Source organism: Chiloscyllium punctatum, chromosome 41 (assembly GCF_047496795.1).
Source record: "Chiloscyllium punctatum isolate Juve2018m chromosome 41, sChiPun1.3, whole genome shotgun sequence".
In the NCBI taxonomy this organism is placed as follows: Eukaryota; Metazoa; Chordata; class Chondrichthyes; order Orectolobiformes; family Hemiscylliidae; genus Chiloscyllium; species Chiloscyllium punctatum.
The window spans coordinates 13,909,977-13,930,599 of NC_092779.1; the positions used below are offsets into that span (position 1 = coordinate 13,909,977).

The 20,623-nt window shown below is 42.3% G+C and overlaps 1 protein-coding gene across 4 annotated transcripts in view; it reads right to left on the bottom strand.

Annotated features, from left to right (window-relative positions):
* The window catches only part of myripb (myosin VIIA and Rab interacting protein b), a 392,899-nt gene that overhangs the window by 17,604 nt on the left and 354,672 nt on the right, over positions 1–20,623 (bottom strand). For all 4 annotated transcript variants that reach the window (XM_072560411.1, XM_072560409.1, XM_072560410.1 and 1 more), the window contains 4 exons: positions 15,937–16,122; positions 13,179–13,340; positions 7,035–7,136; positions 6,885–6,945 (listed from right to left, as the gene is read on the bottom strand). In XM_072560411.1, coding sequence (XP_072416512.1) covers positions 6,885–6,945; positions 7,035–7,136; positions 13,179–13,340; positions 15,937–16,122 — 511 coding nt within the window. The remainder of the gene's footprint in view (positions 1–6,884; positions 6,946–7,034; positions 7,137–13,178; positions 13,341–15,936; positions 16,123–20,623) is intronic.

The window sequence follows — 20,623 nt, forward strand, 5'->3', positions numbered from 1 at the left end:
ATTCTACTTGCTTGTTTCAGAATTACAGCATCCACAGTATTTTTCTTTTATGCATTAAACTATATTTGAATTACAAAAGACTTTTCTAATTAATCTCATTTACCTCCACCACACTACATCAACCAAGTCCTGTCATTTCCTATACTTAAAGAGAAAGGCAACAACTTCAACAGGAGCAGCACAGCATACACCATAAGTACTCAAGTAAATGTCAATCTCAGTTGCTCCCCTATTTTTGGCCAAAGAATCTTGAATTTTCCGTATATCTCGTGTAAAAGTTAACCCTAGTTCTTCACAGATAATAGATCAACATTTGACAGTCCAGGTATTATCCTGTTCATAAACGTTACAGTGAGGAAATGATTTTTTTTGTGCTATTATAAGTTTTGAAGCACAATTCATACCAATTTGGTGTGAAAGTTCAAGAAGCATCAGGTCAGAATCAGGTGACAACCTCCTTTTGTGTGCAGCTCAATTCCCCTGTCGCACTCATGGAATACAGTCATATGAGGTTTTGAAATTTCTTCATCATTTTGTGTAAAAATGCCCTCCAGAGAAAAAAAAATCTAGAATATATACAGCAGTATTTAAACTGAAAGCTATGGAAGTTGCAGAGAAGGCAACTAACTGTGTAACAGCAAGAGAATTTTGTGTTTCAGAGAAACTTGTGAGAGACTGGAGAAAGCTATTGAACCAACTTCAGACAAAATTAAAACAACAGAGGTAAAGCTAGCAAGTGGTCACAACTGGAGAAAAGTTGACTGAGTGGGTACTTGAAAATCGTCAAAATGGAAAATCTGTTAGTCATGAAGCAATCCAAATCCAGACGCAAAACAAATCAGAGCAAGCTGGAATTTTGGATTTTGAGGCAAGTGCTGGATGGTGCACAAGGTTTCTGAGAAGGCATGGCTTAGTACTTTTTTCTGAGAACTCAGACTGCACAAAAGCTGCCTGCTGAACCAGGAGGTCAGACGTTACAGTTTCACCAGTTTGTAATCCGAAATCGGCAGAAGGAAGGCTTCTGCTAATGATACGGTACTTTGCACTGTAGCATGAATTTCAGCGATTGATTAATATGTCAATCCCAGAATTTCTTTCAAGTCACTGCCCCGAGATAATTTCAGGTTTTATCAGAATGAAGGAAGATTCTTGGAGCACAGCATTAATCTGCACCTTGCTGATTCATTTCCCACCACTCTTTATTTCAACATCACCTACTCCTCCATCCATTCTTGTTAAGATTTTTTTTCTATAAATAACACAATTCCTTTATTCTGATAAAACCTGAAAATATCTTGGGGCAGGAATTTACATATTAATCAATCATAACCTGCACCTCCATTCTAACTGATTGAAGACTTAATAGCCGTCTAGGTTTGTTCAATACATTTGCCTAGGTTGTATGATTCTTTGATCTTTCACTATAAATTCTGTGTCCAATGCATTCTCTCTCACTAGCTGCCTGAGGAAGGAGCGGGGGCTCTGAAAGTTTGTGGTTTCAAATAAACCTGTTGGACTATTACCTAGTGGCATGTGATTTTTAGCTTTGAGAACTGAATATGTATCTAAGCAGAGGCAAACCCTGTAACAATAACCTGATCAAATCAAACAGCACATTCCCTTGAACGTTTGTAATAGGCAAAGCACAGACTGCACTCAACTAGCCCACTCCCTCCAGCAAAGGTCTACTGTTAGATATGATTCACAATTGGTCAGCACTTACTGAACAATCCCGGGTATGCTAACAATTAATGTAAAATAATCAGTCAAGTGGTATGATGGTAATGGCACTACCTTAGGCATTCAGAACCCCATGTTAATGTTAGAATCATAGAATCCCTACAGTGTTGAAGTAGGCCAATTGGCCCATCGAGTCCATACTAACCCTCCAGAGACCATCCCACCCAGACCCACCATCCCTATAACCCTGCATTTCCCATGATTAATTTACCTAGCCTGCACGTCTTTGGACTGTGGGAGGAAAACAGAGAACCTGGAGAAAACCCACACAGACATGGAGAGAATGTACAAACTCCACACCGACAATCGACTGGCATGTTAGGCAGCAGTGTGAACCACTGAGCCACTATGCCACCCACCTGGGGAAATGGGTTCAAAACTCACAATGGCAGCTGGTCAAACTTGAATTCATTTAAAAAATTTGGAATTAAAAAGTTAGCCTAAAGGTGAAAATTGTGGTTAAAAACCAATCTGGTTCATTAATGTTCTTCAGGGAAGGAAATCTGCCAATCTTACCTGGTCTGGACTCCAAGTGGCTCTAGACCCATGGCAATGTGGTTGACTCTTAACTAACTGTCTGGCAATTTGGGATAGGAACTAAACGCTGGCCTAAGCAGCAATTCCAACATTCCATGAACAATTTTTTACAAATTTACATTTGTTAGAAGTGATATATATGCAGAGACTTGTTCTCTGCAAACAATAGGAATATGTTTAAGTCTTGAGCCTTTTTATGAAATATCCAACAGTTTGGAGAGCCTATAACTCCCTGAGGCTTTCCCCATCACATTGTTTTGTCCAATCAGAATTGACTTGCCAATGAAACAGCATTGTTTTCTCCTGATTTAATCGCTGAAAATTTGGCATTCTTGCATTGTGGCCTGACGGCATAGGATTAAAAGTTTCGGCAGCACGTCTCTCATCTTTTAATACAATCCAGTCTTGACAAGTTACTTCAACTGGATAGATTAAACAGGACCTGGGGTCGCGCTTACTGATTAGCTAAGGGCAGGATTAGGTATTGCCAGGCAGGAATTTTACAAAGACAAAGGAGAAAGTTTGTCTCTGTCTCTGGTTGGGTTGGAAACCATCTTTCAGCAGAGGTCAGTATCCAGTAATTTGAATCAGACTCAACGTTACCTTTGGGACCAATTCTGACCACCAATAAACGGATGGGGAGGACATTCTTTAAAGTTGATATTTAATTAGAAGTAGTTTTAAAATCTGGTTCTTTTGCCTCTTCCATTCCCAGGAGAAACACCAGGGACTTGGCATCTAGTGTCACAACTGTGTTGGACATTCTAGGTGAACTACTTAGCACTTTTATGGTGGATGCAACTGTATCTTTGAATTGAAGCAACCTAATTCGAAGAACAATTACAAAAGTATGAATAACGAGAGTAGAAGCCAGTATAAGAAAACAACACAGCAATGAGCTAGTGATAGATTAACAGCTCTGACTTAATTTGCGCTGATTCACAATTGAATTCTCCAACATAGAACATATTTAGTCTGAGGATCCGAAAGGATCATGGAGGTTATACAGATGCAGGGACAAAGACAAAATATTAAAACTGACTAGAAAGTTGAGAATGAGGTAAGGAAGACAAAGAACAGGGATGTAACTGTGGACAAGAACAGGACAAGAAAGCACAGAGTAAGGGACAACTAAGTAGGCTGGTGTACATTTATGTTTGGTTGCGCAGGAAGGGGTCGATCTGGGGAAACGATTACTTTCAATGAGTAGAGACGTCCAAAGAATGTTAGGAGTTAGTAAGATGGTTCCTGACTACAGCTAGGGTTCTCAGGTCTTGTGGTTCCAGCTTTGAGTCACCTGAAGACTGTTTGAATCACAAATTTATCATTTCATACAGCAGAGGGAGTTTGACAAAAGGTGCAATCCTTCTGGTAAAATGACAGGATTTCTATAGAGGTCATTAATCAAATGAAAAATCATCTTGAAATGGCTACTAATGAAAGGTGACCCAGTTTTAAGCAATGCTTCAAAGTCAGTGTGCAACACCGCAAAAAGCATCTTAATGAATTGTTAACAGTAAGAAGGCTCTCTTCAGACTTAGCAGAGTGTCTAATTAATCATTTCAAGTTCCATCTACAAAAGGTTAGAATCATTAGCTAACAAGTGGCAAAAAAAGTGCAGTGAGACAGGCGCCTGTCTATTTGCCTTCAAAGTGACATCAGATAGTTTCAGAAAACTGCTGAACTTTCTGAGTTTATAAAGTTTGACACAGACAGCTAAGATTGGTTTCTGTAAGTTGCTCTTGCTGTTATAAATCAGAAGCTGAATCTGTTCTATACGATTCAGATCCACGTTTAAGGCATCATGCTTAGATTTTTTTTTAGCCATCTTACGGTCTTTATCATGGTCTTCAAAATGGTGTGTATCAGCACAAAAACACTGGCTTGCACACTAAAGCAACTAATTATTTTCCTATACAATTAAATATGAAATGTAATAATTTACCAAATATCAAAAATACAAAGTACATACAGTGTACCATCCAGTTGCAAAATAAACTTCAAATCCCATTTCCTGTCTAGAGTTGGGATGACATATTTCTGCTCCATTAACATTTCCTACACTCTCATTTGGTCCACTCAGGTGCTCAGATCTTTTATCCTTGCTTTTATTACTTTCACCAATTTCATGGCCCCTCAGCATCTTCTTGGACTTTTCTCCGTACAATCCAACTTGCTCACCACACTCTGCACTCGAGATTTTGTTTGAACCGAAAGTTGTCACAATCCCAGAGGACCATTGGCTGCTTTCTTGTTAGAGAGAGGGGACTGGTGATGAGGTTATCCTGAAGGTCAGTGACTTCAATCAGTACAGTAATTGAACCCACCAGATTACATCACAAACAAACTGTCTGGCCAACTGAGCTAGAATTTTGTCAACTGCCTCAACTCAGTAACTTCCTGTTTCTCAATCCAGATGCTATAGCCTTCTAACTCTGAGACTGCTGGAGAAAATCAGTAGATCTGGCAACATCTGTGGAGAGAGAAACAGAGTCAACATTTACGAGTCCTCTCTAATGCTTCTTCAGAACTTCTTGAATTTTATAAATTTGCTTTTTTTTTAAAAAGAGATGTACAGCACAGAAACAGATCTATTGATCCAACTCATCCATGTTCTCCATATATCCTGATTTAATCTAGTCCCATTTGCCAGCATTTGGCCCCTTCCTATTCACATGCCTATCCAGATGCCTTTTAAACATTGTTTTTGTACCAGACATGTTATGACACTGGTCTAGAGTAGGTGCGATTTGGACCCAAGCTTTGTGGTGCAGTGGTAGTGTCCCTATCTGTGGACCACAAGGGCCCCCACACTAATCTTTATATACTAACTAGCTTCAATCTAGTGAGTCACATGGTAGACATGCAGCACTTTCAGACAATAGCCACTCTTTAAGCCTGCCCTAGTACATATGAACACAGATTAGTGAGAAATTCAGGAGTGGGTTAATCATCATTTTACAAATTTTGTCTGTGCATCATATAGGAGGGAGATGAACAGGAAGGGAATAAATCAAAGTTTCCGATTGGAATATGAGGTCACAGAAACTCATTTCCGTATATTCTTTGGAAAAACAACTGTGACCCAAAAAAGCAAATGTTCTTAAACTGTCAGCTTTGGTTAGACTTTCAATGCAACTCTCATGAGATTTTATAAGTAGAAGCATAACTTTTCCTATTTAGTCTTCTGCACCATTGAATTATGTTCCATTTATAATTACATCTTGTGGAACAGGGAAAGAGAGTTACGAAGTGGTGAGAAATTGTGCAAACAAGGAGATGGCTTTTTCAGTTTGTTTCAGAATTATAATCATGTCACATGTGAGAAATCAGGGCAAGGCTAATGTAATAAAGTTGCACTTACACATAGACTCCATAATGACTACATTAAGAAATGCTTGATGATGCTTAAATGAATGAAGATGAGAAACAGAGTTGTATTTGAGATAATGTGTAACGTATTTGGAGATACTGCAAGGAGGTGGAGTGCAGTGGAGGGACATGACCATTTCGAATAGTGGGACAGGTTCAAAGGACCAAGTAGCTTACTCCTTCTTATTTTCTTATGAACTTAAAGCTGTAAAATATTTGAATGGGAGTCTGAATTATGTATTATATTGAAATAAGAAACCTTAAGTGATTCATAATATCATCAGAGATTATGCTATGATTTTGTCACCCATAGATTAATCAGTGTTGATCGGTCATTAACTCACTAATGAATGATGTACACACGACTCCTGTACTAATCCTTAAAAATTGCTGTCAGACATCAGTACAGATCCTGCTTTCAATGCACACTGACTGCAACTCTCTGGAATTATGTTAAGTTATAGACATATTACCCTTGGATACACATTTAAGTGACCGAAGTCAGGTTAATACGTTGTACTCTGCCTGCAGTTTGAAAGAAAAAATGGTTAGGAAGTCTATCTCACTCCTTGAATCTTTACAAATGTTCCCCTTTTCATTCACATTCATAGTTATAGAGGTGTACAGCAGGGAAATAGACCCTTCAGTCCTACTGGTCCATGCCGACCAGATACCCTAAATTAATCTAGTTCCATTTGCCAGCATATCCCTCTAAACCCTTCCTATTCAAATACTCACTCAAATGCCTTTAAATGTTGCAATTACACGACTTCCTCTGGCAGCTCATTCCATACACACACCACCCTGTGTGAAAAAGATGCCCCTACGTCCCTTTTAAATCTTTCCCCTCTCACCCTAAACCTATGCCTTCTAGTTTTGGACTCCCCCACCCCAGGGTAAAGACCTTGTCTATTACCCTATCCATGCCTTAGTCTTAAGAACTGGATAAGTAATAGATCTAGTCAGTGTAATGAAGCAAAGCAAAGCATCACAGATGCTGGAAATCTGAAATAAACACGGTAAGTACTGAAGAAATTCAGCAGATCTGACAGCCTCTGTAGAAAGTTAATGCTTTAAGTCCGATGTTAATCTTCTTTGGAATTAAATAATGTACAGAGTATTGATTATGAATACTCTGAATACAATTTAAATTAACAATTATCTCTCTTTCCAGCAAGTTATTATGAGTACTGGAATTCTCAAACTCACGTTATAACACACACTCTGCTAGATACCTTGCTTTGGTGGGGCAGGTAGTTTTCTCCTCTGTTGCCTGGAAGAATCAATGGTCTCTGCCTAAAATAAAATAAAAGGTACATTTTCACCATCAGACCAATTTATCAGGAAACTTTCAATATCTCCTGTACAATCGCAACTTCCCTTACCTTCACTTCTGGCTGGTTACGTTTCTTCAGAAGCCGTTCACAGGGAACCACATTCAATCCTGCCACGTTCAGAGCCGAAATTCTGCGTTCAATATCTGAAACCTGTTAGATGGGCAAATGATACACAATGTACAATCACATTTTTCAAATTATTATTCATTCGTGGGATGTGGGCATCACTGGCTGGGCAAGTATTTATTACCTGTCCCTAGTTGCTTCTTAAACTGCTGCAATCCACGTGCTATGGTTGACCCACAATGCCATTAGGGAGGGACTTCCAGGATTTTGACCCAGCAACACTGACGGAATGGCGATATATTTCCAAGTCAGGTTGGCAAGTGGGTTGGAGGGGAACTTGCAGCTGGTGACATTCCCAAACATCTGCGTCTCGATGGAAGTGGGCGTGGATTTGGAGGGTGCTGTCCAAGGATCCTTGATGAATTTCTGCATTGCATCTTATAGATGGCACACCCTGCTGCTACTGACTGTTGGTGATGGAGACAGTTAATGACTGGGGACGTGGTGCCAACCAAGCAGGTACTTTGGCCTGGACAAATTAATTATCAACACCAGACCTAAACAGTCACAACTGTAAAGTGCTGCTGGGATTGGCTGTTTTGTATTGTGGGTTATATGTATTTTTCAAGACCCAGGCTGTTTGCCTTCACATCATCATGTTTCTGAATATATTATTTCTTAGACTTTCTGATAAAAGCAACTCAGTTGATGGCACATTTTTAACATTTCTCCTACAATAGATCTCAAATTCAGACATCAGTTTATATTAAGAGCTGGCAATCAGGGCCTTGGTTTAACCCACTATACCCCATCATTGCCCATCTCCAAAAAAACATCTCTCTGCCGACCTTACCTTGACTCCAATGAAGCACTGTTGGTTCCAAGGCCCTCATTGGTGGAATGCCAAGACCCACCAACTACAAACTCTAACTCATTCAGACCTCTGCCACCCACATTGCAACTTGTGGAAAATCCCTCTTCGTTATCACCTGTCATCACACTGAAATCCACCCACTCCGTATCCTTCAGTGAACTGACTTTGAATCCTTCATCTCTGTCTACAAATCTCTCCGGCATTCAACATACTCCTTCCTATTTCCACAATGTTTTCTCTTCAATGCACTAGAACACACTCCCACAACTTGCACACTTTCATTTAGTGCCGGCCTCCCCCCCTCCTCTGTTTCATTATTGACGATGGACCTCTTGAACTGTTTTGCCCTGAGAATCTTTCCTGAAATGCTCAGTGTTGCTAAGTGATGCTGCACTCTCCGAGCCAGGAGCATGCTTCTGAAATGTACTGTAATGCAGGAACTTTGAGGCTGAGTGTCATTGGTCTGAAAGTGTAATAGCATCCTTCTGCTAATTCAGAATTAATATAATTTATCTTCCTTTAACCTCAGCAAAAAGGGGTTCTTTTTGAATTCTCACATGGGATGTGAGTGTCACTGGCAAGGTGGTATCTGTTGCCTGTCCCTAATTGCCCCTCTGGGTCATTTCAGATGGCAGTTAAGAGTCTTCACAATTCCAAGGGTCTGAAAGGATCTGTAGGCCTGAATGGGTCAGGACGACAGATTTTCTTCCCAAAATGGCATTAGAGAACCAGAAGGTTTTCTTTTTACAACAATCAACAATGGCTACTTATTCACCATTAGATAAACTTATTTAAATTTCAGATATTTACACCATCTGCCATGGTAGGATTCAAATCCATGCCCTTGGAGTATTAGCCTAGGCCCTGGATTACTAACTCATGGATATTGTGGTGATAGTTCTGTCTCCTCGAGGAATGAAGTCAGCTCTTGATCAGCATCCACATAGGGACAGTCAATCAACAATAAAATCTTGAATTTATACGGTGCCTGGAGCCAAGAAACAGAGTCTCAGAGTAAACAGCAAACCTTTTACTACTGAGAGGAGAAGAATTTCTTGATTCAGAGGGTTATCATTGTTAATTCTCTGCTCCAAAGGGTAGGCTCAGTCAGTGAGTATGTTCAAAACTGAGAATGGTAGATCTCTATGTAGTTACAAACATCAGGAGATATGGGGAGAGTGCAGGAAATTGGTGTTGAAGTGGAGTATTAGCCACGATTTTACTGATGTTAGAGTGCATTCAATGGGCTGAAATGCCTCCTCCTGCTCCTGTACCTTATATCCTTTAACATTGTAAAATGCACAGAAGCAAAGTCTAAAGCAACTCGAAATCAAGATACATAAGGAGATAGGTCAGGTGACCAAAAGCTTGTTCAAAAAGGGTAGGTTCTAAGGAAGATCTTAACAAAGAAAAAACGTATTTCAGGTCACAATCAACACTAGCCTCACTTGGACACACTGGGATGTGACAAGTAGGGGAGAAGATGGCCTGGTGGTATTATCACTGGATTAATAATCCAGTGACCCAGGTAACGTTATGGGGACCTGGTTCGAAACCTGCCACGGTAGCTGACGGAGTTTGAATTCAATTTTAAAACCTCTGGAATAAGGAGTCCAGTGATAAGACCATAAGACCATAAGACATAGGAGTGGAAGTAAGGCCATTCGGCCCATTGAGTCCACTCTGCCATTCAATCATGGCTGATGGGCATTTCAACTCCACTTACCCGCATTCTCCCCGTAGCCCTTAAACCCTAGTGACATCAAGAATTTATCAATTTCTGCCTTGAAGACTTTTAGCGTCCCAGCCAGTGACTATTAATCAATTGTCGGAAAAACCCGTCTGGTTCACTAATGCCCTTGAGGAAAGAAAACTGCAATCCTTATCAGGCATACACTACATGGGAGTCCAGAGCAATGTGGTTGCCCTCTGGGCAATAAGTGCTGGCCTTGCCAGCGATGCCCTCATCCTGTGGATGAATAAAAAAAAGGTGATGGTGAATAGGATATGGTACATATAGTTGTCAGGTCCGCTCACCTCTGAATCAACAGGCTCTGGACTCAAGTCCTACACCAGAAACCTGAGCACAAAATGCAGACTCATGCTCCCTGCGGAGTAATCTAGGAGTGCTGCATTGTTGAAGATGTAACCTTCAGATAAGATTATAATCTGAGGTACCAGTTTTTCTTTCAGGGGGATGTGAAATAAACCCACATCATTAATTGAAGGAGGAAGAACAGAATTACTTGTGCTGCCCTAATATTTATCCTTCAATTGACAGGGTAAAAGCAGAGTATCTGACCATTATCTCATTGTGGAAACTTTTTGTGTGCAACTGTCATATTCCCTGCATTACAACAATTCTAACACTTCAAAAATATTTCACTGGCAGTAAACTGCCTTGCAACATCCTCAGGCAACACATAAATAAGTTCTTTGTCTTTCCTTTAAGTGTGAGAAGTTTTAAATCAACCTGATCTTCACAGTGTCTCGTAAGACACATTATAAAATAAATTCACTGCTCAGACTCAGCTGAATTTTATCAGCAATCGACAAAGTGTCAATTTGGACACATCCTATGAAAGGTCTCTCTCACTCGTGGGCTCTAACACGTTTCCTTACAATCACAGAATCCCTACAATGTGGAAGCAGGCCATCTGACTCACTGGCCACACCAACCCTCCCAACAGCATTCCACCCAGACCCACCCTATCTCTGTAACCCTGCATTTCCCACGGTCAATCCACCTAACCTGCACATCTCTGCACTGTGAGAGGAAACCCACACAGGCACAGGCAGAATGTGCAAATCCATACAGACAGCTGCCCGAGGCTAGAATCGAACCCGGGTCCCTGGTGTGATGAGGTAGAGGTGCTAACCACTGAGCCACTTGTTTGATGTACTCTCATTTTGGTGTGCTGTCTTCCCAAACTCACCTCATGGTCTATACACTGTGCCTCTGTGGCACCCCACCCAACATATTCACCCACTCACTGGAGGTGGCAGCATTGACCATCACAGGCACTCCTGGTGGCAGCACCCAGACAACCTTCTGTCTGCAGCTGCTGTGCATGCTTCATGCTATTTACCCAGGACATGCTGGACAGAGGGTAACTGGCACTCTGCATGGGGACCTGGAGGACATGCTGGGTAGGGCATACCAAGGTCCATGAGGCGTGGCCTGAGTTGCGTGTGAGGCGTGTGAGGTGACTGATGGCGTGTGAGGGAGTGAGATGTTGACGACTGATGGGGGTGTGGGGAATGAGATGTCGGTGACTGATGGGGGTGTAGGGGAGTGAGATATTGGTGACTGATGGGTGTGTGGGGGAGTGAGATGTTGGTGCCTGATGGGGGTGTAGGGGAGTGAGATGTTGGTACCTGATGGAGGTGTAGAGGAGTGAGATATTGGTGACTGATGGGGGTGTGGGGGAGTGAGATATCGGTGACTGATGGGGGTGTAGGGGAGTGAGATATTGGTGACTGATGGGGGTGTGGGGGAGTGAGATATCGGTGACTGATGGGGGTGTAGGGGAGTGAGATATTAGTGACTGATGGGGGTGTAGGGGAGTGAGATATTAGTGACTGATGGGGTGTGGGGGAGTGAGATATCGGTGACTGATGGGGGTGTAGGGGAGTGAGATATTGGTGACTGATGGGGGTGTGGGGGAGTGAGATATCGGTGACTGATGGGGGTGTAGGGGAGTGAGATATTAGTGACTGATGGGGGTGTAGGGGAGTGAGATATTAGTGACTGATGGGGTGTGGGGGAGTGAGATATCGGTGACTGATGGGTGTGTGGGGGAGTGAGATGTTGCTGACTGATGGGGGGGTGTGGAATGAAATGTTGGTGACTTATGGAGGTGTGGGTGAGTGAGATATTAGTGACTGATGGGGTGTGGGGGAGTGCGCGATAAGTTGGCAGTTGTCAAGTCCCCGCTACAACTTGTTGGGAATTGTGGTGATCCAATTTCTAACCAGCCCGTGGAAGACTGGGAAATTGCATATCAGTGAGGCAAGATGATAATAATCTTAATGCAGTCATCCTGCTGCTCACTAGCAAGAATAAATCCTTTAGATTTATTCCACATTGCAGTGGAAGCAGGCCACCAGCCCATTGTGTCTGCTCTACCATTCAATGAGATCTTGGTTGATGTGATAATTCTCAACTCCACCTTCCTACATTTTCTACATATTCCTTGATTTTTTACTGATTAAAAATTTGTCTATCTCAACTTTGAATAGATTTGATGATGCATCCTGAACAGTTCTCTGTATTAAAAAAATTCCACAGAATGACAAGTCACTGTCTTAAAAGTGCAATCTCTTATTCTGAGGTGATGTCCTCTGGTCCTAGACTCTACCACAAGGGGAAACAATGTCTCTGCATCTCATCTGGGAGGTCCTCTAAGAATTGTGTGTATTTCAATAATGTCATCTCTCAATCTTCTATATTTAATGAGTATAGGTCCAATTCACTCAATCTCTCCTCAGAAGACAGTCCCTCCTGACCTGGTTTCAGCCTAATAAACCTTTCCTGGACTCCCTCCAATGCCAGTATGTCTTTTCTTCAGTAAGGGTCTAAAGCTGTTCACATCACTCCAGGTATGGTCTAATTAGTGCCTTGTACAGTTTTGACAAAACTTCCCCACTTTTATATTCCATTTTCTCTAAAATAAAGGCCAACATTCTGTTTGCCTTCCCTATTTCCCCCTGAAATTGCATGCTAGCTTTTTGTGATTTGTGAATGGGAATTCCCAAATCCCTCTGTTCTGTAGCTTTCTGCATCTGAATCTCGCCCGACTGTTCACCACTTAGTTGGGAAGTAGGATGTTTTGTTGTGATGTCCAGTTACTCCTCACTGGCCATCTCACACGAATCTCCCAACATTCCCACTATTACCCATGATTCAGTGACTGGGAAGATTCTGCCCCCTCTTTCTATTGAGTCAGAGAAAGCACCGTCCTGCTGAACTGGATACACTCTTAAAGTCTTCGAGTTCCTCTTGCTTTTGTATCGGAGACGTGTAGCCTGAATAAGCCCATTATGGTAGCTTGGAATCTTTCCAGTAAGTTACAGAATCATTATTCAGTATGGGCAACTTGCTTTGGCACTTTTATTGCCAAACAACACATTCAACCTGAAAGGCAAGTTCCGTGAAATTGAGTTGGGCTAAATTTACGGAATATTCAGTTGTTTGTTTGCTTGAATCCAGTACAGTGCCCTGTCTGAACCCAACACAGCTTTGAATTTACCTGGAGCTCAGCCTGGTGAACCTGAGCAGCTGCAGTTGCCACTTGGTCCTCTAGATCAGCAAGTTCTGTCTCTGTGGTTATACTGTGGATGCTCCTTGCACAATCCTCCAGGTCGTTCAGTTGTCCCTCCAGACTGTACACTGTGCCTGCTGTTACGTAAACCTAGATAAAGTAAGGTAGTTACCGCACTGTGAGTGCTTGCTAGTGTTTCACTGTGGAAAAGACAACTTAGGTGAATATGCGAATGGCTACTATCAAACAGACCACGCGGTGAAGATATTTAGTCAGTAGTAAACTGGAAGATATAGTGGAGGAACCCCATGTAGGAAACAGCAGCAGGTAGAAGGCCATTGAGAACAATGATCCTGATCCTCCATCAAACTCCATGATGATGATCTTTGACCTCAATACTATTTTTTGCTTTCAAGGCTGACATTTCTGAAAGGGGAGATAAATATAGAAGAGGCTAATTCCATCATAAAGAACTTTGTTTTATGAACTCCAACATTCTGACGCAGTAATTTCTTCTTAATGATTAGTCCCCTATACCCCCACATGTTCTTCAATCTCAGCTATGTACTGTGATGGGATTTTGCCTTCAGCTGTTTGTTTTATCTGACACGGTGATGTTCTGTTGTCTCCTGTAATGTAAGAAAGTGACTGCAGATATTGTGGTATTGGAGAATCCAACAGACACTTGTGACAGTTGTTACATACAGCCATAATGAGGAGGGGGAGGAGTCAAAAAGTTTGGAAAAGCGCAGGTCAGGCAGCATCCAAGGAGCTGGAGAATCGATGTTTCGGGCATAAGCCCTTCATCAGATTACCTTTAAGGGCACATCTGGGCTCACATTAGATTACAATTGAGTAGTATGCTTCAAGTGAAGTATGAGATGGCTAAACCGTCAGGTCACATGCTTTGATGCAGCGAAGTTATTGTTAACATCTCTCTTAAGGGTTCATTGATGCATTAACCATGAGACATAACATAACATAGCGCAGGCTCCACAACTTAATTTTTGCTTGTGGATAAAAGTGAGTACTCAACAGCATTTGAATAGTACCAAATCATTCTATTAAAAACACAAACATTCTTAAAATGATTAACAATGGGGTGGTGGAGTTGGTATGCGGCATGGAGTTAGGGGTTACTTTTACAGGTAGAGAAGTTGATGAAAATTGATGACTTGAAACCCTCACTCATCTTTTCACTGTTGTTGCCTGATCCATTGCTGTTTTTGGCAATTTCTGATTTTTTAATTTTAGACTTGCATCATCTGCCTTATTTTGATTTTAGCGGGGCGTTTCAGATGACGGGGAGCAATAATCCACTCCTGAAGTGGAGTTTGATCTATTTCCAAGTTACAAATGGTGCTTTCTACTTAATCTTCAAAAATTCTCTCCTTCCTGAGAAAGAGACCTTTAAAACAGAACAGAAAGGAAAAGAAAAAGTGATGACCTGGGTTTGTAACGAAATAACTAAGCCCGAAACCACCACAGAATAAAGAGAATGAGTGAGTCATCACCTCACTGTGTACTGCGGGGACTTCCTACACCCACATTGGATGCTGCATTTCCCTCATTACAACAGAAGCGGCATTTCAAGAGTAACTCTTTGACACTGGAGATCCTTGGGACATCCTTTGGTTGTGAAAGATGTTATCTCAATCTCAGTTGCTGTCTTGAAGTGCCACGCATGAGAAAATGAATATTTTCTTTTTATTGTCAATCTTTCATGGCATGCACAGGCTGCACTGATTTACTTATTTTTTTATTCATTCGCGGGATGAGGGCATCGCTGGCTGGGCCAGCATTTACTGCCCATCCCTAATTACCCAGAAGGCCGTTAAGAGACATCCACATTGCTGTGGGTCTGGAGTCCCATGTGTAGGCCAGATCAGGTAAGGATTTATTGCTGACTTCTCATTTCCTCAAATTGTGAAACTCTTCGTGTAGCACAATCATGTGACTTGTGAAGTTAAATGGTTAGCTCAGTTGGCCGGATGACTGGTTTGCGATGCAGAATGACATCAGCAGTATGAGGTAGGGTAGACCCTAGCCTGAGTTAGGGTAGACCCTCAGGTTAATCCCAGTACCAGTTGTCCATCTCTGATGTGACAGCAGTTCTATGGTCCTCTGGCACTATGGTCATTTTATCTCAGGGGCTTCTCAAGAGTCTTCTACATTGTTTTGGGTCAGGCATTATATGTAGACCCAACTTGATAAGGATGGCAAATTTCCTTCCCTAAAGGACATGAAGGAATTAGATCTTTTTTTAAAAACAATCAACCTGTTATGAAATTACTCTTTGTCCATCAGATCCTGAGGTGAGGCTTGAACCAAGGCTTTCTGGGTCAGAGGGAGGGACCTAATACTGTACAAAACAGCCACCTCCTATCAGATAAGCATTTGCAGCAACTGACTGTGGTTGTCACAGTCATGATTACTGAGGCTACTTTTATTAAACAAACTTAAATGCCTCCAGCTGCCTTTGCAGGATTTAAACTCCAAACCCTGGGGCATGAGACTAAACCTGAGGAATACTTATACAAGGACATTGCCACAATCCTACCATCTTCACTGTGATCAGTACAAGTCCCTTTCATCCCAATGTTCAGGTCTGTTGTTAATTTCCAAGTTTGTAGTGATTTGTTTTAGTTTGAAAACCTTATTCAATATCGTGATGACGTCAGACTTATTTAAGTGCACTGGCTATCAACAAAAAAATAGCTCTCAGGATATTATTTGTTCCTCTTACATTTTCCTCCAGTTTAGAGAGCTGTTCTTCAAGTTTTACTGCTTCCTTCCCTGTCGGAATTCTTCCTCCACTCGATTCCGACCGGGAATCACTTGTCCCTGTGGCCTCTCCAATCAGATCCTCTGTGGCGTTGATGACTTTCAGTGCTTCTGTTGTGATGTTGCAGAGAGAGATGGCAGAATACTTCTGTTTGGTTAGAACATGGAGAGGAACAGAGAGAACAACATAATATTAACACTCGTTTGTGAAATAACTTCACCGAGGCCGGTATTCTGTTTCTAATTTACTATAGTATTGTTGATGAGTTTCAGAAAGGCATGACTAATAGGAAGAGTTTAGAGGGATATGGGCCAAGTGCTGGAAAATGGGACTAGACTAGGTTAGGATATTTTGTCGGCATGAACGAGTTGGTCCGAAGGGTCTGATTCCATGCTGTACATCTCTAAGACTCTAAGTCACCTTTTATCTATATGGAGAGCGTCCTCGACACTGATCCAGCTCCCTCAGAGCCAGTTCGTCTGGTGAACAGGATGTCCCACACACCTGTTTAGTTTTTTTACGGAAATAAACACAAAGAAAATCCAGAAAAACAATCACAATACACAATAAAGAAAAATAAATAAATCAAAACAAAGTCTACCTGAAACAAGGGGGAGAGACAAACAGGGAAACTCTCTTCCTCAGTAGGAAACACCAACAGCAACAACACTGACTGTGGGGGCCAGGCAGTTCAGAGATCAGTCCCCTCTCCTCCTTCTTCATGCACTGATCCAGCTCCCTCAGAGGCAGCAGTCAGAGTGAACAGAATGTCTCACACTCCTGTTTATGGCTGTCAGCCAGGGATCCTTGATTGGATCATATTAACAGCCCCAATCAGGGAACTCATATTCTTGTTACAATCACTGCAGTTCCATGGTGCAGAACATTACTGAGAAAGAGAAGTGCTTGTGAGGCCTTACATCAAGACAGACTCAAAAATGTCAAGTTTCAAAGGGAACAATGATTTATACTGCATGGGAAAAGGACTGATAAGTTGGCCAGTCAATGGATTGGTTGAGATGTTGCTATGAGAATCTACCAGGAATTAAGGTCGACTATGGTTCTGCTTAATTCAAAAAAGCTACAATGACTGACGTGTTCCTGTTACCTGCAGAAGACCGGTATTTGTGCATACATATAAAGGTAAAGGTTACATTGCCAGATTCCTACTGGACCATGGAGCTGATCTCTCATTGTAGAAAGATGATCAGTGGTGGTTTAACTTGAGGATCATCATGCCACAGGTGAGGGAAGAGGCTGAGAAGGAGAGTGCTTCATTGTTATCTTGGCTGGGCAGCAGGAAATTACATGAAAGTGAGGACTGCAGATGCTGGAGATCAGAGTTGAGAGTGTGGTGCTGGAAAAGCACAGCAGGTCAGGCAGCATCCGAGGAGCAGGAGAAACGACGTTTTGGGCAAAGGCCCTTCATCAGGAATGAGGCTGGGAGCCTCGGGGGTAGAGAGATAAATAGGAGGAAGGTGGGGCTGGGGAGAAGGTAGCTGAGAATGCAATAGGTGGGTGGAGATGGGTGTAATGGTGATAGATCGGAGAGGAGGGTGGAGCGGATAGGTGAAGGAAGATGGACAGGTAGGACAGGTCATGAGGGTGGTGCTGAGTGGAAGGTTGGAACTGGGGAAATAAGGAAACTGGTGAAATCCACATTGATGCAATGGGTTGAAGTGTTCCGAGGTGGAAGATGAGATGTTCTTTCTCCAGGTGTCGGGTGGTAAGGGAGTGGCAATGGAGGAGGCCCAGAACCTGCATGTCCTCGGCGGAGTGAGAGGGGGAGTTGAAGTGTTTGGCCATGGGGCGGTGGGGTCGGTTGGTGCGGGTGTCCTGGAGATGTTCTCTGAAGCGCTCTGCAAGTAGGCATCCTGTCTCCCCAGTGTAGAGGATATCGCGTTGGGAGCAACGGATACAGTAAATGACATGTGTGGAAGTGCGGGTGAAACTTTGATGGATGTGGAAGGATCTTTTGGGGCCTTGGACAGAGATGAGGGGGAAGGTGTGGGGCACAGGTTTTGCAATTCCTGCGGTGGCAGGGGAAGGTGCTGGGAGGGGAGGGTGGGTTGTTATGGGGCGTGGACCTAATGAGATAGTTGCAGACAGAACAGTCTTAGCGGAAAGTGGATAGGGAAATATAGCTCTGGTGGTGGGGTCCGTTTATAGGTGGCGGAAATGGCAGATGAGTATGCGATGTATAGGGAGGCTGGTGGGGTGGAAGTAGGGAATTTGACTGAACTATTGGCATTGGTTGACTTTGCAAACCAACTGTCCAGCCAACTGAGCTAATACATAGCTTCTACCAAGTGTAAGCAGATACCAAAAAACACAAGTCTCTTTCTTCAGTATTACAATATTAGTAAATATATCTAGCATTGAAAATACTAAGTTAATATATAAAATGCACATGTAAACAATCAGACAGAATGTAAGCTGGCAGGAATGTGAAGTTGTGTAGCATAGCTTAGTGTTTGAAAACATTCGTAATGATCAAAGCTGTTGACTCTGGTTTACTCTTGAACATGCCACTTGAGCTCATTCTTCTTCCAGACTTGTAAATGATTGAACTCAGGGGGAGGGTTCGGGGTTTTGGGCAAGTGCTGTATTTTGGTGGTATAATGGTTACCATGTTTGCCCAACATGTGAAAGGTGCCCCATTTGAACCAGAGAAGAGGGGCTGTGCTGTGTCTGTAGTAGCTATTACATTTACCATCGAGATTGGATTGTTAGGTATGCTCAAGGCTGAGGTGGACAGATTTGTAATCAGTAAGGAAATCAGAGGTTATGGGGCAAAGGCAGGACAGTGAAGTGAAAACCATCAGATTAGTCACAGTCTCCTGGAATGGCAGAACAGACTTGATGGGCTGAATGATTTACTTCTGCATGTACGTGGGATATGTGTGTGGGGGGTAGGGTTTGTGTGTGTATGGGTGGGTTTGTGTGTGTGGGGATGGGTTTCTGTGTATGGGGGGTAGGGTGTGTGTGTGGAGGGGAGGTTTGTGTATATGGCAGTATGGTTGTGTGTGTGTGTGTGTGTGGGGTGGGGGATTAGGTGTGTGCTCATCAGGTGGGGTTGGGGTTTGTGTGTGAGGGGTCGTATGTGTGGGTGGTGTGTTTATGTGTGTGTGGAGGGTGTGGGTGGGAGGTTGTTGTGTATGTGTGTAGTCCTGTCTGAGTGTGAGGATTAATGTGTATATGTGTTGGTGTGTTATGTGCGGTCTGTCAGGGAGGGTGTGTGTGTGTGTGTTTTTTTGTGGGGGGAAGGGGGTGTTTTTGGATTATTTAGAAAAGTAACCATTTATACCTTTATACTACAAACTGAATGTGTTAACCACTTTGCATCTTGTTTGAATAGATTTTGTTTTATAATTAATCCACAATTCTGTGTTTATTAGGAAAGCCTGGTGGATAGATATTTTTATTATTAGTCTAATGTAGATAAAATGGAGTAGCTATATTGGGAACTCAGTCAAACTATTAAGTTTATATTGTGGCCCATACAGAAGTGGGATGAGAGAGAAAGAGAGAGCGCACACTCCTCCCATCTCAGTTGTAATTTACAGTACTTCATCTTGCAAAAAAGCAACATCTTGCCTCAGAAGACAAGTCTTGCAAGGAAAGAAAATGCAGCAAGATTTGCCCTGCATTGCCGAAAATATCTGGATATTTACTGCAGGGTGTGGATGGTGAGGAGGCACATCATTGGGCAGCAGTGAGGAGTGAAGGTCCTGCTGAATTTATGACATTCTTCTTCCACTTGTCATCTGGAAGATGATAAAGCCTCAGAAACGGCAACGGCCGGGCAGGCTCCAAATTGAGTGGTGGTGGCGTCGAGTATTCACTTTACCCAGCGTTCCTCATGTGATGCCCCTGTCACCTGTTTGCCTTTTCTTTGTGATGGTGTTTCTGAGGTTAGCAGCTGCACAAGCAGGTCACTGGCAAGAACAAAAGTCTGTACCATTCTCTGAATTTGCATTTTCAGCACAAATGAAATAAGGGCAAAGCCAGGGCAACAAACTGGCCCTTGAGACAGAATTAACACACGTGCCGTGGGATATATAAGTGAAAGTGAGGACACTCCAGAACTGAAACAACTGCTTCAGAAGCACACAGCTCTAAAAACGTTTCTTTGAATCATCACCAGAACATAGCACAGCTCTATCTGAGGATCAAATCAGACAGTGGTGATCAGAGCACTTCTTAAAAAAAAAGATCAATATTACCCAACGCAAACCTGTCACCTTTCTGAACAAGCAACTCCTGTACCTTGCTAATTGATGTGTGAGAGGCACTTGAAAACGTTTTACATTGTGTTCCTTTTTATATGTTGCTTTTACACAGATATAAAAACAACAGGTATAGACAATATGACTCATCTCTAGTGTCACTGTTCAGTCACTAAATGCCCAGTTCTAACTCCTGCTCACTTACATCTGTTTGATCAACTTGCCACTAAATTAATGACTTGCTTGCTAAAGAAGTTTTAATTTAACTTATTATCAACATCTAAATGAAGCATTGTTTCATGCACTCTCTTAATAGATAGATGAAATTTGAATTAAAATTTGTGGACAGGTAGTCTGATCAACACGCACTGATTCTTAGTGCCACATTACCCTATTGTAAATTTTATACAGCCATAACC